Below are 27,313 nucleotides of genomic sequence, written 5' to 3' on the forward strand. Positions count from 1 at the left end.
CCGGTAAATAGATGTTATCATGTTGTATAACAATGTTGTTAATTGACGCGAGATCAATTAATTATTATCATCCCAAAAGAAGAAGATTTGAAAATGAATATTTTTACATTGAATCAAAAATAGTGACAAAATCAGGCCGAAAAAGTTGGTTTAGGGTAATGTTTGTCTAGGCTGTCAGGGTGCGTCCATGAAGAAAAGTAATGATGCAAAATTAAAAATTTAGTGAGTTAATTGGGGGTCCCAGAAAAAAAATTATGTTGCGCCTGAATACAATAGTGTCTTATTGACACTCAAAAGCGGATTGGAGGTTGAAAATTGTTTTAAAGTTGGGTTTAAGAACAATTTGGTTCTTTGCCACGATAGTACTATTGATGAGTTCAATATGATTCGTTTATCCGCATATGCATCGTCTCGGCATACACATGAACTTGATCAAGATGCAAATGATTCCTAAAGGGTTTGAAATTCTCCTGCCTTCCCGCAGCCTTTGAAACGAGAATGTCAGAAAAAACAATGAATGATCCGCCAGACTATATCATTGCAGTCGGCATTTCTAAGTTGTTTACCAGCTTCAAGTTCCATGTAGATATGTCTATCATTGGTACGATAACAATGATTTTAACGCGATAAAGCTTATCTTTGATCAACGATCAAGCTATGCTGCTCCCACATAGAATGATTTCTGTGAAATGCGTTAAAATTACATTGAGACGAAGTGATACTTAATGCTAATTATCTTGTAACAAATTAAACAAACACAAAGCGAAGATGTTACTTTTAGTTGAAAGAAACTTAGTGTATAGGTCATTAGTAACATTGTATAATTCCCAATGTTCATTTCTTTCTTCCAGTCTCAGCCAAAAAGACGGAGTCTAAAGTTTATCTCGCCGGGATGATGTCCCTATTTTATCGAAGCTTTCTTGTTGGCACTCGATCGTTTCCCAGTTAGAAATCATGTGCTTTCCTTTTGGCATATTGTCATAGGTCAAGGCAAAGATTAACAGCAAGAGGCAGCAATAATTGCTGCAAATGTTGTGTTTACATTTTCAAATTTGCATTTCTAGCGAGCGGGAATCACATTAGAGGAAGCCGGTCAACAATTTCACTGAGATCTGCGAAACGACACGGCTAGCTCATCACGATGCGGCATAATCGGAACATTATTGTCAACCGTCAAGCTGTCAAACGGTACGGAAGGAAAGTGGTTTTTTCTGCCTGATGATAATCATCCGGTTGAATGTGTTTGCATTTATTAATATTGCAATTCTTTGTTGTTATGAACTTAACTCTAACAACTAGCATGCTTTGAAAGTTCCATATTGGCTGAATAATGGTTTCCAGTAAATTGTATGTTGAAGTCACATTACCTCATTACCTCGATACAAAATGAAAATTTAGAAAACATATTTGTTCTACCTTCGTTTTTAATGTATTCCACTTCAACTGATTCATTTTTTTAATATAAAACAAAGGGTTCTGAAAAAAAAACTAAGATCATCGCCGAACAGGTTGTTGTTTGATTGTCAGCTTATTTCATTTTCATGTTTATTAACCACTTAAACCACGATCGATTGCATAATTGAAAAGCACATTTTATAGCACAAGTACTCATTCAGAAAACATTCAAGTTTCTCATCCCTGGCTTTCGCACTCAAAGCGTCGATGTCATTTATTCTGAATGTTTATGATCAGTTGTTACTTTTTAAATGTTTATTGATTATTACATCATGAAGTGCGCTAACTTCCACATTAAGATGCATCTTCTGTACACTACAGTGTAAAAATAACATATACCAGCATCATTGTTGATGTTCCACCACCAAAAGACACTTCGTTCGATATTCCAAATTTGAATGTAGACACGTTATAAAATTATTGATAATTCAAGTTCGCCCAACAGCCCTTACTACGTATTCACCTATGCGCGGAAGTATGACACCGAACGAACCTGTCAAATGTTGGCTACCGGCCTATGCCGGTTCAATGACTTGTGAGTAGGCACATGTCATAATTAAAACCGGTAACGTACTTACCGCATAAACGATCGCGCTGTGCCACATACGATGTCAGAACACACAAGCTAGGGTGACCCAGTGATCGAATTTTGAATCATTCATAAGTGTTCAATAAGATATTTGCATAGATAAAGAAAAAGTAAGATCATTTTGAAATTTTTATTCTAATTAAAGATCTCTAGAAGATAGCATTCCCAGTTTAGATGTTTTATCAACGATAAAACTAAGCTAAAAATAATTTTTAAAAATACTTCTACATGTAAAACATTTGAACACAATACAAAGGCTAACCTATTTTCATTGATGAACCATTAACGGCTCAATGGCTTCCGATTAGTAACACAGTAAGGTTTTCAATTATTAGACACACTTTAATCGACGATATTCAAGCTCGTGCCTACAGGTTGTTCTACTCTGTTTAGTCATTCAGTAGTAGCTGGGTACCTATAATAGTTGCAAATCAGTGATCAACGGCGACGAAGCAACAATGCCACAATTTTCAATCCTAATGCTGTGGTAATTTGTGCTGGAAATGGTCAATGTTGCTGTTATTACCTTCATCTCCGAGCGTTCTAGGTCAGTTCTGGTTTACTGGACACAAGCACAGCATACAGTTAATCTAAGGTTACCTACAAAGAGTGACGGATCGAGAGAGAGAGTTGTATGGAATTGATTCTGAACGATTATGTCATACAGTGTGGCTTAAAAAGAGAACCGTGTACCATCTCATGGTAAGGTTTTGTTGCAACGAAAATTTTTACCTTGGGAATTCTAGATCTGAATTTGAATAAAATTTAAAGGGCTTCTGCAGAATCTTAAGGGTGTATATCCTAACAATTTGACGGTTAATATTTCACTAAAACATGCTTACATAAAAATGCAAAATGGTATGTATATCGGCTAAAAAAATTGAGGCGCCAACCCCTACGCAACAATTCCAATCGCTTACATTTTTCTAAAACTTTTACCATTTTTATTAGATTGGGTTGTTCACGCATGTTGGGTCGTTTTGGAATATGACAGCGCTACCCAAGTAACCAAAAGTTCCATAGAATGGTCTCTTATAAGCTTACTCAGCCCTGATTGAAGCCTTATAGCGTTCTACACAGCTGAAATTTTAAGTTCTAATTGACACTTTCAAGTTCCATAAACAAATCTAAGTAGAAGGCTATTGAGCTTTTTTTTTTTTTTTTTTTTTTTTTTTTTTTTTTTTTTTTTTTTTTTTTTTTTTTTTTTTTTTTATTAATTAACTAAAGTCTTACATCTAATTTTACATTGCTCACCTGTCATCTGTGCTACAAATCCTAACATAACAAATATACTTGCATTCGGAAAATGCCCCAGACAATGTGAAATCCCTCGAACACACCACCACAAAATCGCTTTTTCATCTTTATTTTTATCATCTATGTCTACCAGCAAAATATCTTCCAAGTTACTGATTTTTTGTTACATTTTTTATACACAACTTCTTTGATCCAATCAACCACTTCTTTTGAATTTGTACATTCTGATATCCTGTGGTAATTGCTATCCGGCATTGAGCAGATGTCACAATTACTATTATTTAACCGACCAATATTGTATGCTAAAAGCTTTTCCTTATTTGGAATTATATTATTCGTGAAAGCAAACATATTTGACTTATCCTTGGACGAAATAAACGGTTTATTGATATTTTTCCAAATTATGTCCCAGTTTGTTGAAGGAAAATCTTGTTTTACTTGAGGAACAATACTTTTTTCTAGAATAAAATCATTGTAAATTAAGGCACAAGTATCCAGATCAGGTTTTGTTTTCAAAACATTTGCAGCTGCTATCCAATCTCTATAAAAATATGGCAAATTTTGAGGTTTAGAGTAATTCAAAATATATAATTCATCTCCGTCGCTAGTTTTATTGTCTATTAATATATTTTTTGCAAATAAAGATTTCATTTTGGAATCAGGATCTACCAAGTTCAAACCGCCATCCGTAGCTTTTAAATATAATTGTTCTCTATTTACTTTAAATATAAACCCTTTCCATAGAAACTTTCCAATGGCTGCTTTAATTTCTGCAATATGCTTGTTAGATGCGGGAAATATCTGAGAAATATACCATAGTTTTGATAGCACAAAAGCATTTAACAACCAGCACTTCTGAAAAATATCAAGATTCCTTGTTCCATGCGCATGTAAGAAGAAATTAATAGTTCTTATTATTCGGTCATAGTTCTGAGTTGTTATATTTGTTAACTTACTGTTGAATTCTACTCCGAGAATCTTAACAGAAGCAACCTCTTGGATTAATTGTGGGCCTATTCTGCAATTGTTCAATCTTAGAAAACTGGATTTATTGAAATTTATTTTAATTCCTGCAACTGATTCAAATGTACTCAAAATTTGCATCAGCAAGCCAAACTCTGTATCATTTCTAATGAACACGTTAATATCATCAGCATATGCGATAGTTTTTATAAACTTGTTATAGATAAGAACCGGAGGAATGTTATTAGCTATCTTTCGCAATATCATGCTTAACGGGCATCCCTGCCTCACTGACTTTTTAATCGCAAACTCATCTGTAAGGAACCCGTTGAAAAGAATTCTAGATTTTGCAGAACTATATAGATTTTTGAGACATTGGATAAACGAAGCAGGAAAGTTAAACTTTTGTAGTATTGACCACAAAAACTTATGATTTACATTGTCAAAGGCCTTTTGTAAATCTACACTAACTATTGCACCTTTAAATTTGCCTGTCTCACTTGCCTTCATTATGATTCTTCTTAAGTTTAGTAAATTTTTAGTACATGATCCATTTGGTCTAGCCGCAGATTGCTCAGGACCAAGAATGTCGTTCAGAAAAATACTAGTTCTGTTCGCCAAGACTTTCGTGAAAAGCTTATAGTCACAATTGAGCAAACTTATCGGGCGAAAATTGTCTATGTCATGTTTAGATCCTTTTTTGTGTATCAACGTTATAATTCCAGAACTGAAACCAGATGGTGGCTGTATATTTTCAGATAAAAAATCATTAAAAATTTTAACTAACTCTTCTTTTAACAGATCAAAATGTTTAATGTAAAATTCATATGACAGTCCATCAGGACCAGGTGTTTTTTTCTTTGAGCATTGTTTTAACGTTATATGAATCTCTTCTGCTGTCATGTTTTTAATCAACTCTCTTTGTTGATCTCCTGACATTTTTTTTGTAATCTCATTCAAAAGATTTTCATTTGGACTATTGACATTATTTATAGTGTTCTCTTGAAACTGATTTGAAAAGTGATCGTAGATTTTTCTTTTTAATATAGATGGGTCGTGTATAAGCTGATCATTCACCATTAACCGTATATTACCTGTTTTTACATATCTTTGAATGGTAGATGAAATTTGAAAAATGCTTATCGTTTCTTTTTGTACAAGGCTGAAATCGTCTAATTTACTGCAAAAACATTTTATTCTTTTTGATTCTATTTCCATCAGTCGCGCTTTTACTAAATCAATATCTTTTTTTACATCTTCTCCCTGACAGCTTCTGTTTTGCAAATTGATTAAAACACTATAGAAATAATTTTTCTCCTGAATCGTTGCTTCAATTTGTTTCCAATTTTCAGTTTTATATAAATACTTTGTTTTCGGTTTTACAATGTTGTTCCACCATTCAGCGCGATTACTACAAAATGCAGGTCTTGCTTTCCAATTTAAGTAAGCACTTTCAAACTTTTCGTTTACTTGGATATTTTCCAAAACTAGTTTATTTAGTTTCCAATAACCTCTGCCATAGATGGACACTAACTCTTTTTCAATTTTTGTCTTCATAACAACTGCACAATGATCTGAAAAAGGTACTGATATGGTTTCAGCATCAATTACTGTTTTCAAAAATTCTGATTGTACATAAAATCTATCAAGCCGTGAGTTTGAGTGCAATCTTGTAAATGTGAATTGATTTTTTTTTCATGACTAAAAGAGCATCAAATAAATTGAAACTCTCAACAACTTGTTTTAAACCGTTTGAAAAATTTTTTACGCTACCCGTTGAATCAGCTGGATTGAGAATGCAATTAAAATCTCCCCCAATAACCGTTTGAACCACCCCAGGTTTACCAAAATGTACAGCCAAGTTAGTCGTGAAAAGATCTTCTCTCTCTTTACGTTTGTTGTTTCCCGAAAAAGCGTATATATTTATGTAATTAGTGTTTCCAATAACAACGGAGATAATTCTACCATTTGGATCTAAAATAACGTTAGAGTATTCGAAAGATTTCCTTATCAAAATTCCGGTGCCCATCCCTTGAGAATTGATATTGATAACGGCAAAATGCGATGGAACAAACGAAAGATTCTCATAGCAAAGCTCCTGTAGGAAAACTAAATCCAAATCATGATTCCAAATTAAATCTCTAAGTAGATTTTGATGTATAGTTGTTCGGGCGCTATTCAAGTTAATTGTGGCAATCTTTAAAACAAAATTCATATCGACAAAAAAAAAACTATTTTGAACTAACAAATGCAAAACGAATTATGAAAAAATTATCTTGAAAAACTACTAAAAATTACTAAAACCTATTTGAAAAGAATTAAAAACTTCTACAAAAATTTACAAACTAAAAAAAACTAACTAACAAACTTAGCACTACTAAAAACAGCTCCATCTAATCTTTCGATTCTCCAACACCCACCTCCCCAACTTTATTATTGCTCTCCGACACTTTTCTTTGCTTCGACCTACCTCTAGTCAGCATACTCTGCGCCATGGAAATAGTTGGCGTCGAGACGCCACCTCTCGCTTTGGGATCGGCATCAGATGATGTTTCGGATTCGGTTCTACCTTCGCTCTTGTTCGTCACTCGTCCACGTTTCGTTCTTTTTGCCGCAACTTGTCTGAAGCCCTCCTCGTCATCGGCATCATTCGCCGCCGACATTTCGCCATCGGAAAGCTCCACCAACTCGGATCGTTCGTCACCTTGTTTTCCGATAAAGCTCTGTTCATCGGTTTCCGAAACGAATTTCCCTCGTGCTTCTGCTTCCTCCGTGTTGTTCGGTTTTTCTGCTGAACTTCCGCTGTCGATCTGGCTGTGCTCGGGCATCGTTGTGCAAACCGTTTTTTTCGAACTGTCGGTCTGCGGTGCTATTTTCGATTTTTTTTCTATAGCATTGCCCAAAACAACCATACCTCCTTCATCTTTTTTCGGCTTGCTTTTGAAGCTCGGGAACCAACGACTTGAGCCAGCTGCGACTGCACTATAACTTGCTGGAGCTGCTTGATTTTGGATAAGCCGTTCGTTGACTCGAGCACGTTTTGGGCAGTTAACCTTGACGTGATCTTTACTGCCACACACGAAGCATTTGTGCTGGAGCCCATCATAGTACACACGGGCCTGATAGTTGCGTACATGTAAAGTGGATGGAATCTCGTTCTGGACCTCCATGTGCACACCTCTAACCGATGTTTAAATGGGAAAGCCGGTGTCCGCTCCATATCTTTCTCGTACCATTCTCTGGATGATGCCAAATTTAGATAGAACTTCGGATATTTCGGCGTCATCAATCTCAGGAGGGAGATTAAATACTCTCACGTATTTAAATACGCAAGAAGCAGCAGAAAACGTCACGGTGGTTGATACGTTCTTGTCGTACTGGAATTGCATTGATGTTGGCAATCGCAGTAGGGCTTCTTTAAGCTGGTCTTCCGTCTTAAACTTTACATAAACGCAATATTCCTTTGGCTCTTTGTACATAGCCAGTAAAGTTTCTGAAGACAGCTGCATCTTCTCCTTCATGAATTGGAAGATTCCCAACTCTGACGGTTCCTGTTTTCCTGGCCCAAAGTAAATGCGTAATGAGTTTGCGCGTGCTTCCTCCATCTTGTTGTCGTTTAATTGTTTTCCGATTTAAGATGGTCACTGCTCTAAACCGAACAATGACAAAACTTTTGGATAACAGTAGCTATAGCTACACACGCGAAGAATTAGCCGCTCGATAGTGAAAAGTCGACTGTTCAACTCGGCGTCTCAAGACGAACTGACTCTAGATCTGAATTTGAATAAAATTTAAAGGGTTTCTGCAGAATCTTAAGGGTGTATATCCTAACAATTTGACGGTTAATATTTCACTAAAACATGCTTACATAAAAATGCAAAATGGTATGTATATCGGCTAAAAAAATTGAGGCGCCAACCCCTACGCAACAATTCCAATCGCTTACATTTTTCTAAAACTTTTACCATTTTTATTAGATTGGGTTGTTCACGCATGTTGGGTCGTTTTGGAATATGACAGCGCTACCCAAGTAACCAAAAGTTCCATAGAATGGTCTCTTATAAGCTTACTCAGCCCTGATTGAAGCCTTATAGCGTTCTACACAGCTGAAATTTTAAGTTCTAATTGACACTTTCAAGTTCCATAAACAAATCTAAGTAGAAGGCTATTGAGCTTCAAATGAAACTTTGAAAAAAAAAATTTTTTTTTACTAAAATAAAGCGTTCAAAAGTCGTTTCTCACTTTGAATTCTGATTTGCTTTAATCTTTATTATTATTTATATGTGTTTCTATTTTCAACCATTGTAAACTTACTTTAAAAATTTTCCTGCATGGAGATTTGAACCTGAACCTGTGGGATGAAAGCTGAGTACGTTACCTGAAACAAAAATGTTCCATGATACTTCTATGGACTTTTTAGGGTCGTTAAGAGGTCTAAATTGAGCACTTACGAGAAAAGGTTGTTTTTTTTTCTCGAGTACTTTAATTAAGTAACTACTTTTGGTTACTTGGGTATTGAAATAATTGAAATAACCAAGAAAACGTTACATAATCATTATGAAGATCCGAGCTTTGTCCATCTAATATATAAAGATGAGTTGGACTATATATGTTTGTTTGTATGCACCTTATACAAATCCACACCGCTTAACGGATCAGCCTGAAATTTGGTACAGTTATGTGTTTGGACCATGGTAAGGTTTTAGTAATAGTTTTGAGCCCCTCCCACATAAGAAAAGGGACCCTCCCATACAACTTTCGTTTTTTCTCCCACGTACCAAAAGTCATGGCACCCATTTTGTTGACCGATTTTCGTTTCCTTTGGCGGGGTTATTTTCACCATCACCATGGGCTGGGCATTAGAAACGACCATGCAGAGTTCACGTGTACTGTATAGCAAATCAAAGCTTGCTAAGCATTAAAAATGTGAAAGGGGAAATTTTAGCGGGTGTTTTTTGTCCTCCCACTATTAAAAGCACGTGATACCGGTACGAGATATTGGGATGCAAAATATGCCTGCATTTTGAATTGAAAAATACAACTAGCCTGTAAGGAATATATTGACTAGAATTGTAGTGGCTTTCGAAGTGCTTTTTACCGCATCTGGGGGGCTTTGAGGGTCTACAAAAACATACAGTGATCTGAACAGTGAACAACTTATGAACCGATTTTCATAAATTTCATTCCATTTTCGTATTTTTGGGATTTTTCATAGAGAAAGATAAATTAATTACCTAGAATCAGAGTTATAAGTCCAAGGCTGCGATTTTAACGCTTCGATAGCCTTCGAGGAATTCAAACGGGGGTTTAGAAAATTGATTAGGAAATTAAATCCAAGGTTTTGAGTTTTATACAATTCAATTTCATTGACAAATTTCTAACTTTTGAGTTATTTTTGGTCATCAATGTGACTTGAAAGCATTGAACACTTTAATGGGATGATTTTGTCCAGCAATGGAAACATTGAAATATAACTCAAATTAATTTTTTTTCTTAAAATTATAATAGTAACTTCGGATCAGAGATCGTTTGTTTTCTATAACTTCGAAAAACTATAAGTAAAACTTTCTACATTTAAAATCAAGTACTCATAAAGCAGTGTGATTCTAAAAAGCACACACACTATTGAAAACATGCAAAATGAGTTTTAAACATGGTTCAACAATATTCTAAACAATATTTTTGAAAATTTCTTAGTAAATAAAACTTGAATATACCATTGTACAGGGAGATCAGCCAGCTTGAAAAGTGGGTTGATCTCCAAAAAAAGATTTTTATCAAATGGGGGATGTGAAAGTTTAACAAACAGTTTCATCAGCTGAAGATAAAAAAAAAATCAGGTAAAAGCTATTCAAACTTCTTTAGAAATGGTGGGTGGAAAAATGTTTGTTTTGATAGGATGAACAAGCATTCAAGGAATAATTTTGAGTTACTTTGAACATAAACCTCATAACTATATTCAAAATTATGAACACGAGAAAAATAATAAATAATCTCAATCTAAACTGAAAAAGACTATCAAAACTTACAAAGCTAACATGGCCTAAAATTGGAAAAATTTCTTATATCTTATGATGAATACAAAGCTTCCCAAATTTTGAGAAGTCCAACGGCTCATTTTGATTTTTATTTTATGCGAACCCGAGCAAGGCCGGGTAAAATCAGCTAGTAGAAACATATACATTAGACTGCTGCATACCAGACATTCTAATCATTTGATACGCAGCACGTCCTCCACTTCTCGTGGACAGCGACGAATTTCATTCATTGGACCAACAAAATTTAATAGTCTTCCCTCTGATATAAAAAACATAACATACAGGAACCATTTCAAGAACAAACTAATGCAATATTTCAAAGAAAATTTAATTTGATGTTCAGCCAACCACTTTTTTAGAGTTAATTATATACCTTTTTGAAATTTTCTTAGCTGGATAAATAATTCATTTAATTTAATTTATTAATTTAATAGTTTTAATTAATCTAATCATAAGCTCAATTTTAATTTGTTTTTTGTTGCTTGTACCTTTAATAATAGAAACGCATGTATCTCTTCAAAGGAAAATATCTTTCCACTGAGATTCATGTTGTAGTTTAGTTGTTGTATCGTTACATTCCCTCGTTTAAATAATTTTTTTAGGTTCTCAGCATGATTAAATCTTGATCGCGAGTTGTTTTATTTCCCTTTTGCTGCCAGACGTGCTGAGAACAGTTAGCGTCCATTACCAGGGGGCTCTAATGAGCTTCGTGGTGTGGGGGAGTGTGGTGGGCCGCTAAGAAAAAAAAAAAAAAAAAAACATTATTTTTTGCTCCCATTAATTTCGATGTCTTTTGGGTCACCAAGCATCAGAGTAAAATTTGAGATGATATGGTTGATTTCTGAATTAGCCCAACGCGTTTCAATTTTATGGAAAGATAAATTATTGCGTATTAAATCATACAGAAAATTCAAAAAAGCTTGAAATTAAGTTTACCTTTAATTTTTGGTATTGCCTATTCTTAAGCTTAATTTTTGCTAACATGAGAAGAAGCTCAATTTTAAATGGAAAAAGTTATAACCGTTTCTAAATATAAAAAGCTGAATTCAATGAAAATTATTTAAAATGGCAGGTTTAGCTGGCACAATTTCTTGAAATGTTTTCGTCAAGATTTAATAAACCAACACATTTATTGGCTTAATTTTTTGCATAACATTGAATATCTTTCTTAAGATAAAAGGTAGGTTTAAGGTTTGTTTACATGAAATGTAGGGGAGATGGGGGCTTTGGGCTTGTGATATAGCTCAGTTGGCAAGTCTGTTGTCTCCTGAGCCGATGTCCGCGAGTTCGAGCCCAAGAGTAAACATCGAACACAGTTGTACCGGATAAGTTTTTCAATAACGATCCGCCAACTGTAACGTTGATAAAGTCGCGAATGCCATAAAAATGGTAAAACGACTATAATCGAAACAAAAAAAAAAAAAAGAGATGGGGGCATAATGGCCACCTTAAGGAAAACGCAATGAAGTCAACTGAGTAATAGAGCTACAGCTTAACTTGTATTGTCTGACGAAATCTAGGTCTGTTTGTAGAATTCAAAGAATTAACACATGCTCATACATTATGTTTCTGGTGTTTTGTTTGACGGATGATGCTACTAGCCGTATAATGTAACAATCAAAAAAATCAATCATTAATGGTATGTGCAAAAAAAATCCCCTCAAACAGGAATCGAACTCGAGCCTACTGATTACCTCTCCGACATCTTACCAGTAGGCCAAATCGACAGACGAAACAAGTCTAGCTGTAGCTCTATTATTCAGTTGACTTCATCGAGCTGAATTCGCTGCTAGATTCCCCGGCAGAAAATGCTCATTATGCCTTCATTGATAGTGCTCTGTTCGCCTCTAGTGAACAAATTAAAGTAAAAAAGCGTTTTAAAATTGATTAATGTGAAAAATCAAAAATTTTATGATGTTGAAAATTGAGAAACAATGTATAGATCATGTTGCAGTGCGTACATTTCAGATCAAGATGATTTAAAGGTCATAAAAGCTTATTTGGTGGTGCTCAAAAATTATAATATTTTCGTCACTTGAGAACCTAGCTGGTTATTATTTAATATTTCTGTAAAGATGAAAAGGATATTTCTTTTTTGGTGTAAAATAAATACTATGGGTAGTACGAAACAACTCCTTATGAAAATTAGTTTAAGAAAATACGTACTTATGTAGAAAAAAGGAGTGCTCATTATGCTCTGGGTGCTCGTTATGCCCTCATCTCCCCTACTGCAAGAATCAAGGAATATTTCAAATCCAAAGATACATTTTTTAAACTTTCAATACATCTATGGCGATTTTTAAATGAAAAATTTTGTTTTCCCGTACACATATCAATACAAAATTAAAATTCGTTGCGCTTATTCAGATCTGAATAAATCGCTCTAAAGATTTTAATTGCTATTTGCAATTTGTGGCAGTAAAAACAATAAAAAAAGTTATGGGAGGTGAAAAAATCTGTAAACTTGACATTTTTGTACAAAGCTTGCCACGGTATATTACACATATCGTTTTTTACTTGCGAGTTAACAAGATTAAAGCTTATAAAATCTTTACTTGATAGTGACTTTAGTCGTTATTTTGAAACACAGGTGTTTTCTTCGCAACATGCATAAATTACCTAATTAAGTTTTTTTTCTCAATGTATTGAAAAAGTTTCACCTTTATTAAAAACCTTTTGTTAGAGTCTATTGAACAATATTTAGATTCAAATAAGGAAGATCATCAAAAACTTTCGCCCAAAAATTTTGTTTAGGTTAGCAAAAATTTAAACATTAAAATTCTCTACTATGACTACCCCTTATTTCCATCTTTGTGGTTGGTAAACTTTTTGTCTTATTGAGAAGATAAATAGATACAGGTTTATTTCAGTTTTGCTATGTTGTCATAGGGGAGATAAGAGCATAATGGCCACCTTAAGGAAGATGCTTAGATATTTAACCATAGAAAACAGCTATAATATGTGACTTACATCATTTTTTCGTGTTCAGACACTTAAAAAAAAGTATATTTCCCAACTGGATTATACTTGAAAAAATAGATAAAAACGTTTAAAAATGCATTTTAATTTTTTTTCCCCAAAGGTGAAAATCAGTCACTGTAGGGGCATAATGAGAACCCTCACTGAGACAGTATAGGCAGCATTAATCGGGGCACGATGAGCGTTTTCTGCCGTGGAATCTAGCAGCGAATTTCACTCGATGAAGTCAACTGAATAATAGAGCTACAGCTAGACTTGTTTCGTCTGACAATTTGGCCTATTGGTTAGATGTCGGAGAGTAGGCTCGAATCGATACCTGTCCGAGGTGATTTTTTTTTCATTTACCATTCGATGCATTTCGATGCATGATCGATGCATTTTACACTAAACGGTGAGGCGTAGGTCCATCAAACAAAGCAATAATGTTTGACTTTTTGTAGAATAAAAGCAATTCACACACACTCATACATTATGTGTTTGGTGCTTTGCATCACACACCAAGATGTTACTAGTCATGAAATGCAACAATCGATCAGGAATGGTAAATGAAAAAAAAAAATATATCTCTTCGAACAGAAATCGAACTCGAACCTACTGATTACCTCTCCGACATCTAACCAATAGGCCAAATCGTCAGATGTAAACTGGTGAAGCTGTAGCTCTATCATTCGGTTGACTACACCGAGTTGAATTCGCTGCTAGATGCTACGGCAGAAAACGCTCATCGTGCTCCGAATAATTGTGCTTTGTTCGCCCCGAGTCAACAAGTTAAAGTAAAAACGTGTTTTAAAATTGATTATAGTGAAAAACCAAAAATTTAATGATGGTGAAAATTGAGGAACAATGTGTTCATCATGTTGCAGTTCATACATTATAGATTAAGATTATTTAACGATTATAAAAGCTTATTTTCCAGAGCTCAAAAATTATAATATTTTCGTCACTTAAGAACCGAGGTGTTTATTTCTGTAAAAATGATAAGGAGATTTCTTTTTTGCTAAAAAAAATAATACTACAGGAAGTACGGAACTCATCCCCATGAAAATTTATTTAAGAAAATACGTACTTTTGTAGAAAAGTGGAGTGCTTATTATGATCCGGGTGCTCTTTATGCCCTTATCTCCCCTACCATAAAAAACTTAAGAACGAATTTTAACAGAATTACGTTTGTTGTTTCAAAGAAAAAGGTTAAAATCCCAGACAAATAAACAAACAGTTTCAAAGAAAAACTGAATAGAGGTATATAAAGGTGGCCAAAGAAAAGCAGCATAAAGCTGAAGAACGAAAGGTGAGCCCAACAAATATGAAAATTAAAACTGAGAAAATATGGAAGCAAGCTGAACAACAGAGTTCAAATAAGAAAACTGAGAAGGAAAATATTAACTGTAGAATAGGGTTATTTTCCACCCTCATGAAACCTAGCTTCCACTCTGGGTTGCCAGGTGGCCAGGTTTGTCTTAAAACACAGACTTTAGACTCTTCGTCCAGATATTGGCCAGACACAGATTTTGCCCAGATTTCCGCTTAGAGTGCTCAGATTTTACAGACTTTCAAAATAGAGTGATGTGTGATGAAATCATGATTTTTTTTTAAATAATATCGACATGGTACGTGTTAGGAAACAGTGTTCGTTATATCGAAATTAACCCGACAAAACCACATTAACAAGATAGGTAAATGACAAGGTAAATCATTGCGCTTAGCCTCAATCGTCAAAGCCGTGTAAACGCAGTGTCAAAAATAGTGATGAATTTTCGAGCGATAAATATGTATGGGATTTCCACCATATTTACGATTTATGAAAAATTGGGATGTCTTGTTGTTCAAATAAGTAATCAGTCGCATTCTTTCAAATAACTTGTGTGACAATTTGTCCAATTTAGACACAAAAGCTTTGAATATTCTGACTATGAGACAGTTTTTCTTTGCAAATCTAGCAGGATTAGCTCTATATTTTCAAATTTCTGAAAGAATTTTATTAAATGTAGTTGTATAATATGCGTTAAATAGGACTTGTTGAGAGTAGTAATGAATGCTTCTTTATTTTAAATTTAACAAAAATTAAAAATGTTAAAGTTATGGAGAATTTGACGAAAAGCATTTTTCTGAACTCAATGACAAATCCAAGTCCAAATGTTTTTCCATCCGCAAAAAGCGCTTATTACATTAAAAGTACTTTGGTGAACATCGCTATATTTTTAGCAGAATTTTAAAATAAGAAATTTTACCAAAAAACTAATATTTCAAAATTTGACCATACATTTCTGTGGAATTTCTATTTTTTTTTGTTGGCTTACTGAAACAGATACAAATAACGGAAACCTAAAGCCGGAACCTAAAAAATCTAGCTATCCTGAAAAAACTTTTTGGTTGAGGGAATTTATACAAATTTCGCTTTTTGATTCATTTCAATAGGAATTCTGATCTGGAGTTAAGATTTAAAAATATAGAATTAGATTCAACTCGAAGTTAATTTTTTTCATCAAGATTAAAATATAAATGTAAAAATTTCATAAAGGATTCAAATTACAGGAGATCGAAGTCTCAAAATTATGATTCGGGTTTCAAAATTAAAATTTAATATTCAATTTGGAAACACGAACCACAAGAACTTACAAATATGTATAAAAAAATTGGATTCTTTTTAAAGATTTCATTTTAAGAAAAATATAGATTTTAATCTGAAAAAAATATTCACAGAATTGGAGTTATGAATTAAGTCATTAGTGATTAATTTTTGCTAGCCAAAGAACTTGTACTGTATTCTCAAGTGAAAACTCAATTGGAAATACATGTATTTTATTCGTTTGTTGTTTAACATTAAAAAATTCATCAAATTCAAAAATTCTGACTAAATTAAAGAATGAGTAAATAAAAAAATGTTTTCTTCAAAATAAAACCTTCAAGATCTTTTATTCATTTTATCAAAATTTCATATAAAAATTGGCAACTTATATGCCTTATTCTCGAAAGTTTGAATTCATTGTTCAAGCAAAAATTGAACCGTTTCTTTCTCCCTGCAGCAAGTTATAGAAGGAAATTTGTGATGACTTTTGAAACCCACAAGTAAGTTGTCATAAAAATTATTTAATTATTTTATTTTATCTCAATCGAATTTCATTTAGGAGTACTTCACAGAGCTCAAAGCTTTTTTCTACTCTGAAAAATCTCTTAAAGGGAAACCAAAGGAAATCGATAAAATCGGAGTTTCAATTTTGAAGCCCAAAAGCCACCCTTTTAATGACGAGATAGGATGTTTTATCTCGATTATTTTCTGCTGTAAAATTGACTTTTTAAGACTTTTTCATTTCTATGAAATTTTAAAGATTAGGATAAAAATATATCACAAATCGCTTCAAATCTCATGTAACCCATTTTAATTTTTATATGGTAGCTCAGGCTTCATTGTTCATTATTGATCCATTTATTTTCTACAAGGGTTGTCCTGAAAAACGATAAAATTGATAAAAAAAATTAAAATTTAAATTGCTGGAAAAAAACAGAAAACGTTAATGCTGGTTTCCAGCAATTCAAATTGCTGGAAAATCAGCTATCCAGATTGCTGGAAACCAGCTTTTTCTTTCAACACAACCGGCCGTATTTAGTATCAAATTTATATTTCAATTCAAAATAAAATTTAGAATATTGGCTGTGCATATAATTAGCAATAAAAACAAATATTTTCTCCCATTTTTCAATAAAGTATTTATTTATTTCGAGAAACACCTTTTTTTACAATTTTCTAATATCGGCTCTGGGGTGGCAGCTTTGTGCCAAAGTGTTAATCATCCGCCACCTGTGAAAAAAGGTTTTTATTAGTATCTTTTATGGAATATCTACCTGTCCAATAAAAACTCATCCTTGACTTGATGCCTGGTTGCTAGAATATAGAGGAAAATAAAAATAATTATATTGCTCCGACCAAAATTCGTAAAATAGAGTCTCACCTTGCTTCAGCGTACGAAAACAAACAGACTCCAATTTGACAACTCTAATGCTGATTTTCTAGTAAACTAGATCAATCGCTGGAAAGTCCAGCAATTTGAAAACCGATAGCTGATTTTTCAGCAAAAATGACAAGACTACAACCGAATGCTGAAAAATCCAGCAATTGGAAAACCGATTGCTGGTTTCCAGCAAAATTTTGGATTGCTGAACGTTTCCAGCAATTTTTTTGCTGGAAATCGAGGCAAAAATTTACAGTGTATATAAAATTGGATGTCTGTCTGTCCATCTGTTCCCTATAGACTCTGAAACTACTGAACCTATTTGCGTGAAACTTGGCAGGTGGGGGTATTGGAGGCCGGGGAAGGTTCCTATTATAGTTTGAGACCCCTTTCACAGGAAGGGGGTAGGAGGCCTCCAAAACGAAAGACAATTGTTGGCATAACTCGAGAACCGATCAAGCAAATGGTATCAAATTTGGAGTGGAAGTGCATTTGAGTACGAGAAATATTTCAATGATTATTTGAGACCCTCTTTAAATATTTCGAATAGGGAGATATGAAGATGAGAGGGAGCCTTTCTTACAAGTTTATACATAACTTGAAAACTCATCTGCTAAATAAGTTTCCAAGTTATGTATAAACTTGTAAGAAAGGCTCCCTCCCCTCTTCATATCTTCCTATCCAATCCAAATTGGCACGAGATGGTATGAGGATACGAGAAATATCTGGCATCCATCCCTGCTTCCAGTGTTGAGATATGAAGCGGGAAAAGTGGCTCCCATACCATTTTTTACATAACTCGAGAACTAATCGGGCAAATGGAACCAAATTTAGCATGGAAGGGTATTTTGGAACGAGAAATGTATTTTTGAGTATTTGAGAACCCTCCCTCATTCCAACGGGAGAAGGAGAGAGGGAGGGGTTCTTTCTTACAGTTTTTAAATAACTGAAGAACAAATCCAACAAATGGCAGGTAGGGGTATTGAGGCCGAAGAAGGTTCCTAAAGTCTGCTTCATTTAATATTGGAACAAATTCTTTTGCTCATTGTGGCGCTCCTAGTGGACGGATTTGGAAACTTTTTTCACCCACGTGTCGGGAAATTCATTACCTTTCACCATGTATTTATGTCATAACACCAAACGATAGCATTTTGTAAACAACCGCCATGGAAGCCGAACGGAGAGATCAAATTGTGCACAGTTTTCTTGAAAATCCATTGTTGTCGGCATCGAAGCTAGCTAAACAGCTTAAAATGCCCAGAAATACCGTATGGCGTGTTATCAAGCAGTACAAGGAAACATTGACGACGGCTCGGAAGCCGCATTCGAAGCGTCGGAGTGGAACTGTCGACCGGAAACTGCGTGGGAAAGTCATCAAGGCCGTCAAGAGGAATCCCAATCTTTCAGACCGCGATTTGGCCAATAAGTTCCAGGCCGCTCACAGTACGGTGCGACGAATTCGTCTCCGAGAAGGAATAAGGTCATTCCGAGCCAGCAAACAGCCAAATCGGACGCTGAAGCAGAACAATGTGGCCAGAATCCGTGCTCGAAAGCTGTACGACCAAGTGCTGACCAAGTTCGACGGATGTATTCTGATGGACGATGAGACCTACGTGAAGGCGGACTTTGGGCAAATCCCAGGTCAAAAATTTTATTTGGCGACGGCTCGGGAGGGATGTACCTGCAAAATTTAAGTTCGTGTTTGCGGATAAATTCGCCCGCAAGTACATGATTTGGCAGGGGATATGCAGTTGTGGACAGAAAACCAAAGTCTTTCTCACTGACAAGACAATGACATCAGAAGTCTACAAAAAAGAGTGCCTACAGAAACGGATTCTGCCGTTTATTCGTGCCCACGACCGTCCAGTAATGTTTTGGCCGGACCTCGCAAGCTGCCATTACAGCAAAACGGTTATGGAATGGTACGCAACGAACGGGGTCAGCGTAATACCGAAGGACCTCAACCCCCCAAACTGCCCCCAGTTCCGGCCGATAGAGAAATACTGGGCAATCACGAAGCGGAGGCTTAAGGCAAAGGGAAAACTTGTTAGGAACATGACTCAAATGAAGAACTGGTGGAATCAAATCGCCAAAACGGTGGACGAAAAGGGTGTGCGCCGCCTAATGTGCCGTATTACGGGAAAAGTACGGGAGAATTTCTTCGAAACAGCAATGAATAATTTTTTTAATTTTTTTTTATGAAAGAGTAAAGAAAATGCTACATTTGTATGAAAAACAAATTATGAATTCGTTAATAAATGACTGAACTACACGCAATTGTTTGTGTTCCAATATTTGCATAATTCGAGAACCGATCAAGCACATGGTACCAAATATGACATGGGAAGGTATTTGGGAACGAGAAATATTTCTACGACTGTTTGTGACTTCTCCTTTTTTCCAGTGAGGAGATAGGAAGGTGGGAGGGGAACTGTTTTACAATTTTTTACAGAACTCGAAAAGTTTTCAAGCAAATGGAACCAAAGTATATTACAAAAAATGTTTCAATCAAAATTTCGCATCTCTTCCAGTGGGGAGATTGTATAAGGGAGGTTTCCGTACAATTTTTTGTATAACTGAATAACAAATCGAGCAAATGGAAAAAAATGGCATGGGAGGGTAACTCGAAAACTGTTCAAGCTAATGAAACCAAATTTTGCATGGGTGAGTATCTGAATACGAGACATATTTTAATGACGAGACCCTTTCCTTCTTTCATTGGGAAGATAGGAAGGGAGGAATTAGGTTTTCATGTAATTTTTATTGCATATCTCGACTGTTCCCGTAAGGGCCACAAGACAGAAACTGTTCCGCAAATTTGAACTGATATTTTATTATAATCGTTAAATTTCTCCTGAAATTGATACATATTCGTTGTTATAATCTTGTGCATGTGGATTATAATTGATGTTACAGTAGTGATTCAGTTTTAATGTTTAATAGTGACTTACGTTTAGTGTTTCTTTCTGTATTTGTCGTCTATCCGGTATTTAGTCCTATACGGTACCAACGGTACGATCGATAGCAGCTCTAGCTATAAGACGATTTGTTTTTAGCTTCTAATTTCAATGATTGTGTAGAATAAAACTAGTACCTGTTTTCTGTCGTGTCCTGGTTAATCGTAATCTTGTTAACCACGGTTCCTTCACTTGTCGTGTCACTAACCTTGTGTTGTAGAATAGGTAAGTATAACTTTTTATGTCGACTATAAATGTATATTGTATTAATTCACCTTTTGGTATTTTAGTTCACGTCTCTTAGCGTTTTAAATTTATTGAAGTACAGTAGAAGTTTTCAAATAAGGAGCTATCTAAATAAATCAGCACAGAAATTCTGAATTCGCTTCTTACTCCAATGATGACTTGCTAAATTTAGTTGAGTAAACGATTGACAGATCTACCTACTTATTGTTCACTTCTCTTTGCCTATGCTGTCCTACACTTCTTACATTTCTAGTAACCAGTGGAGCCGTCTTCTAGTGGGGGCTGATTGGAATAGGAGGCGTGGTCGCGCATTGCGTAACACTCCCCCCCGGTACGCATGATGTAGAATCATGCTTACGATCAGATACGCCGACGTCCAGAACTGCCAACTTCACTGCTGGTCGCTCGTAGATGTTTGATGCGGTCTTCACCAAGGCGCTTCGAACTTGTCCATCACGATTGTTGACCTTAACAACACGTCCCTTGGGCCACATGTTCCGTGGGAGGTCGGGGTCCACAATAACCACAACATCATCAACTTCGATTGGTTTCACCGGGTAGTGCCACTTCGTTCGACGGTTGATTGAAGGCAGGTATTCTTGTACCCACCTTTTCCAAAATTGGTTTGCGTATGTTTGTGACGTTTTCCAAGTATTTCTCAAGATATTAGGGTTGTCTTCGAAAGGAACTAACGGTTTAGATCCGCTCGAGGATCCAAGTAGAAAGTGGTTCGGGGTTATGGCTTCACTGTCTGCATTGTCAATTGGTACATACGTGAGGGGGCGCGAGTTGATTATAAACTCAATTTCCAAAAGAGTATTGTGGAGCACTTCGTCAGTAGGGTTCCTAGGGATTTTCATATTTCTTAAAACCTTCTTGACAGATTGAACTAACCTTTCCCAACTTCCTCCCATGTGAGGACTACTCGGTGGTAAAAAGGTCCATTTGGTGTTAGCTGTTGTGAACTCTTCCATCATCTTATTCTCGTCCAAGCAGCGTACGGCTTCCGTGATTTCACGATTGGAGCCTACGAAGTTCGTTCCACGATCGCTGAATAATTCCAGTGGTGTTCCTCGTCTAGCCATAAAATTTCGTAAGGCGAGAATACAAGAGCTGGTGTTGAGAGAGTGTGCGATTTCAATGTGAACAGCGCGGATGACTAAGCACGTTATAAGTACGCCCCATCTTTTTTCAACACGCCTGCCAACGACGACGCTCATGGGACCAAAATAATCTACACCGGCGTATGTGAACGGCCGTGCGAATGCTGCAAGCCTACTTGAAGGTAGTGATGCCATAGCAGGAGGATGCGGACGAGCCCTAGCATTTTTACACATCTGACAGTCTCGACGAATTTTATCGCAAACTCTCCTAAGTTGCGATATCTGATACTTTTGCCGTAACTCGTTTACAACTGTTTCAAAATTACAATGATGGAAAACTTCATGAGTGGATTGTACGATTAATTTTGTTACGGGATGCTCTTTCGGTAGAATTATGGGATTTGCAGTGGATGGTTCGATGAATTCACACGCTTCTATTCTGCCACGCATGCGCAGGACTCCAACTTCGTCCAAAAATGGTGAAAGTTTGTAGAGAGGGCTCGTTTTCTGTAACTTACCACTTGTCGAATTAACTTTAGAAAGCGTCCAGACTTCATTGCGGTACACATGTTGCTGCACTTCTCGGTATATGAAGTTCTCCGCCGTACGAAGCTCGTCTTGTTTTAGAGCTCCTGTAGTTGGTTGTTGTTTTAAGAATTTGTATTGGAAGTATCGACAAAATCTTACAACGTATGCCGCAGTACGTTTAAGTTTCAACCACTTAGTAAATCTACTAAAATCAATAAGTGGTTCTCTTATGCTGTGCAAGTTTACTGATCGCTGCATCTCGTTCTCTGTCGTTCCTAGGTCGAAGTTTTGGGTTGGCCACATCTCTTTTTGTTGCCAAATAAATTGAGGTCCGTTGAACCATCGACTACGAGACGAAAAGTCGGGAAGTTTTTGCCATTTTGTGCCTTCATCTGCAACATTGTGTTGCGTGGGCACCCAGTTCCATTCAGATAGATTTGTGTCTTCTAAAATCTCGCCGACTCTAGCTCCTACAAATTTTGTGTACCTCCGATGATCTGAACGTAGCCAACAAAGTACATCTCTCGAATCTGACCAGAAAAATCTCTGGTTTATACGTATTCTGTGACACTCTCCAATATCTTTAGCCAGTCTCACTCCGATTACAGCTGCTTGGAGCTCTAGACGGGGTATCGAGACGTATCGCAATGGGGCAACACGAGTTTTTGACGTTATAAGGGCGCACTCGATGTTTTCTTTCTCCTGATACCGGAAGTATGCAACGGCTGCATAGCCGTTCTCGCTCGCATCTACAAAAACGTGCAATTGAACTTCGCAGGATTCACGATCTGTCACGGCTCTTCGATAACAACGGGGAATAGATATGGTTTCCACTCTTCGCAAAACACTGAGCCAGTGCCGCCATTTAGTTAAATGTTGCTCCTCTATGTGCTCATCCCAATCGATGCCGGAGCGCCATATTTCCTGAAGAAGTACCTTCAAGTACATTAGAAAGTTTGAGAGCAATCCAATTGGGTCATAGATCTGCATAAGGGTTCGCAATACTTCGCGCTTTGTGGGGGTTGCTGTTCCATGTAATAATTCATATTCACAACGCCGTGGTACTTTGAAGGTAAAACAATCATCAGAGGTGTTCCACCACATTCCTAGTATCCTCTCCGTATTTAACTCGTTGCTCACGTTGAGGTCTTTCTGGAATTCCTTACTTTCCCCCATAGCCTTCATCACCTTCTCGGAATTGGACAGCCACCCACGAATTTCGAATCCACCTTGTGAATTTATTATTCTAGCCTCCTTGGCAATTTTTACTGCCTCTTCTTCGCTCTCGACACTGAACAGCATGTCGTCTACATACGTATCGCGAATTATAGCATTTACAGCTTCTGGATGTTGCGAAGAAAAACGTTCGGCATTTAAGTTTTTCACATATTGTGCACAGCTCGGCGAGCATGTTGCACCAAAGGTCATTACTCGCATCACGTACGCCGCAGGTGGTTCTTCAACCTGTCCACTATTCCACAAAAATCGTTGACAATGTTGGTCCTCCTGGTTCACGAGGACTTGGTGGAACATCTCCCGTATATCACCTGAGACTGCGACCCGGTGTTCACGAAAACGTTGCAGTACGTGTGGTAAGGATACGATTTGGTCCGGTCCTTTGAGCAAAAATGAATTAAGCGATAAGTCTCCAACTTTTGCTGCTGCATCCCAAACTATACGCAGCTTTCCAGGCTTGTTTGGGTTAAGAACTGGAAAAATAGGGAGATACCATACTCGACCTGGATAGTTGCGTTCTTCTTCTACTGAAAGCTTGCGTATATAGCCTTTAGTTTCATAATCGGTGAGTTTCTGCCGCAAATCCTTTGCCATCTGAGGTTCTCGAAGCATGCGTTTCACCAGACATTGATGCCTTTTTAGTGCCATTCTTTTGCTGTTTGGTAAGAATACGTTGTCATAGCGCCACAGAAGTCCAGTTTCATACCTGCCATCTTTAAAGACTGTTTTTGACCTAATTATGTCAAGAGCTCGTGAATCATCTTTAGATATGAGCTGGTTTTTCGTCGGTTGAATTCCCAAGCTATCAAAGGAAAAGTAGTCTTTTATAGCTAAATTCAGCGCTTCACATTGGCAAATATGATAGTTGAAAGCTTTCCTATCGCTCAATAATGAAATATCGTTTGTTAAAGAACAAGGACCATAAATCACCCAGCCCAAACGTGTTAGTACTGCAGTTGGTTGACTTTCAGAACCTTCTCTGGAGTCCAGAGGATATTCTAATCTGATGTTATCCATTCCTAACAAGATTCTAGGTTGTACATTGGTGTACGGTTCAATCGAGACATCGGATAAATAACTGAAGCTTTTTACCAGTTTGGATGTGCACAAGGTTTGGGGTGGTAAATCTAAACTGCGGACTGTATGCACCTTGGATAGACAGAAGCGCTTACTTGTTCCAGAGCTTCCCGAAATGTATACTGAGCACTTGATGGAGTCCGACTCATACCTACCCTGACCAGCAGTCCAATTTATGCAGAGCGGATAGTGTTCTCCTTCCAGCTTCAACTCGTTCCACAGACTGTGTTCCATGAGCGTACATGTGGATCCTCCATCTATGAAGGCGTAGGTGTCAATTGATTTCCCATTCCCATGGACGGTAACTCGTACGTATTTCAAAAGAACATTTCCCGTTGTATTTTGGTGAGTGTTGCAGAAGGCGTCCTTTTGTTGTGCTCCACCAGACTGCTTATGCTTTTTATCGTTGTGTAACATACAGTGATGCAGATATTTACATCCGTTTTTGCTACATGGCACCTTGCGTTCACAGTTTTTAAAATGCTTGGTAAGACACTTCCTGCAGATGTTCTTCTCATGGATTAACGACCAACGTGACTGTACTGACATGTTTTGAAACTGTGTACAGCTCTCAAGTCCACTACATGTACCGAAGCATGCGAGACAGGCTCCTTCCTTGTCCTCCTCGGCCGGTGTGGTGTGTAGGTGTAAAAATGCTCCTTCCTTGTCCTCCTCGGCCGGTGTGGTGTGTAGGTGTAAAAAGGCTCCTTCTTTCTTTGGCTTGCCAGACTGTTTCGACCAGGCCTCTGGTCTTGTAACTAGACTGCATGCCTCTGCTATTCTACCAATCCAAACACTAACTTCAAGAAGGGAATTATCACCCGTTTCTAGACGATGCAATGCCCATTGCATTTTCAACCCTGGTGGTAGTGCATCCACTAATTCCTGTACCAGTGGGGCGTTATACAGCCGTTCCTCTAATTCACATGCTTGAATGGTGGCGCATAAGTTTTGAACTGCTATTCCGAAGTCGATAATTGTTTCCATGCGGTCATCTCTCGGCTTCGGTAATAGTCTCACACGTTTAATCATTGTTTCAATGATTGATTCCGGATTACCAAACAACGTTCTCAGTCGCCCAATGATAACTGGAACGTTATCGGGATGTAGAAGAAGACTTTTCACTGCGTTCAAAGCACGGTCGCACAAAGACTTCTCCAAGCGATCCAGGAGTTCGTTATTGCCAAATGCGCACATCCTGGACGTTCTTTCGAATGCTGCTATGAATCGTGGCCAATCTTCAGGATCTCCTCCGAATTTCGGCAGATCTTTTACCGTGTGTCTTGCTGCTAACTGATTGTTCGATAATGATTCGTCATAGGTGTGGAGGTGAGGAGGTTGATGCGAAGCTATCCTCGACTTACGTTGTGTTGAAGTAAGGTCGCCAGAACGTCCAGAAGCACCGAACTTGTGCTGAACGTCTACATATTTGGGAAGGGGAGTCTCATTCATCGGCTTCGGATTTCTAGAGTTGCTACCTATATCCATTTCATTCAACCATTCATCGATTTTTTGCAAACTTGCACTTGTCTCGGACTCACTATCACTGGACCTCAGCATCTCCTGCTCAAACGCTAAACGCTCCTCTAATTGCTTTTTCTCCAGCGCCTGTCGTTCTTCCATTGCTTTGAGCTGCATGTCCTTGAGCTTCGTCGACTTGTTGGAATCTTTCAAGAATGACTTCGTAGTACTTTTCGGGGCTCGAATGTGCTGAGCGGTAGAGTTAGCTATGGGTTCTTGAGTAAACTTGGTTATATGCTGCTCGCTGCTTGTACCCTGAATCATCATATCTACTGGAGGAATTCGTCGTTGTGTATGTATTGGAGTTGTTTCTAACGGTGTACCATGCAGCTGCGTATGCGGCCACTGCAGTTGAAGCTTCTCAAACTTTCCCGGCTTTGGTCGCTGCATCTCGGATTGCCGCTGTCCAGGTTGTTCAGACTGCTTCTGTTGAGGTAGACTTTTTTGCCACTGCTTCTGCTGCTTCCGAAACTCTTCACGTTCTCCCATCAATACTTCTCGTTCCTTCTCCAACTCTTTCCGCAGGCATTTATTACAGCTCCAATCTCGATTCTCGATACTGTCATCTTCATCAACGCACTCATAGTGAAACCAAGTATCGCAAACGTCGCATTGTACCATTCGACTTGTATCAACGCGGCGACATATGCCACAACTTGCCCCCTCAGAACCGTTCTTGTCTCCCGTAGGACAATCTACAGAGCCTTTTCCGCTACCTTTGGACATACCGAAATAAACGAGAAATTTAATTTGTTCCCGTAAGGGCCACAAGACAGAAACTGTTCCGCAAATTTGAACTGATATTTTATTATAATCGTTAAATTTCTCCTGAAATTGATACATATTCGTTGTTATAATCTTGTGCATGTGGATTATAATTGATGTTACAGTAGTGATTCAGTTTTAATGTTTAATAGTGACTTACGTTTAGTGTTTCTTTCTGTATTTGTCGTCTATCCGGTATTTAGTCCTATACGGTACCAACGGTACGATCGATAGCAGCTCTAGCTATAAGACGATTTGTTTTTAGCTTCTAATTTCAATGATTGTGTAGAATAAAACTAGTACCTGTTTCTGTCGTGTCCTGGTTAATTGTAATCTTGTTAACCACGGTTCCTTCACTTGTCGTGTCACTAACCTTGTGTTGTAGAATAGGTAAGTATAACTTTTTATGTCGACTATAAATGTATATTGTATTAATTCACCTTTTGGTATTTTAGTTCACGTCTCTTAGCGTTTTAAATTTATTGAAGTACAGTAGAAGTTTTCAAATAAGGAGCTATCTAAATAAATCAGCACAGAAATTCTGAATTCGCTTCTTACTCCAATGATGACTTGCTAAATTTAGTTGAGTAAACGATTGACAGATCTACCTACTTATTGTTCACTTCTCTTTGCCTATGCTGTCCTACACTTC

General features: G+C 37.0%; 2 protein-coding genes across 2 annotated transcripts in view; one reads left to right on the forward strand and one right to left on the reverse strand.

Annotated features, from left to right (window-relative positions):
- LOC129755438 (facilitated trehalose transporter Tret1-like) overlaps nt 1–27,313 on the forward strand; it is an 85,807-nt gene that overhangs the window by 46,297 nt on the left and 12,197 nt on the right. The window lies entirely within an intron of this gene.
- On the reverse strand, nt 20,704–26,622 carry LOC129753269 (uncharacterized). The gene has a single exon (XM_055749066.1). It carries the CDS (start codon nt 26,620–26,622, stop codon nt 20,704–20,706), a length of 5,919 nt encoding a protein of 1,972 aa, XP_055605041.1.

The sequence above is a fragment of the Uranotaenia lowii genome, chromosome 3 (assembly GCF_029784155.1).
Source record: "Uranotaenia lowii strain MFRU-FL chromosome 3, ASM2978415v1, whole genome shotgun sequence".
In the NCBI taxonomy this organism is placed as follows: Eukaryota; Metazoa; Arthropoda; class Insecta; order Diptera; family Culicidae; genus Uranotaenia; species Uranotaenia lowii.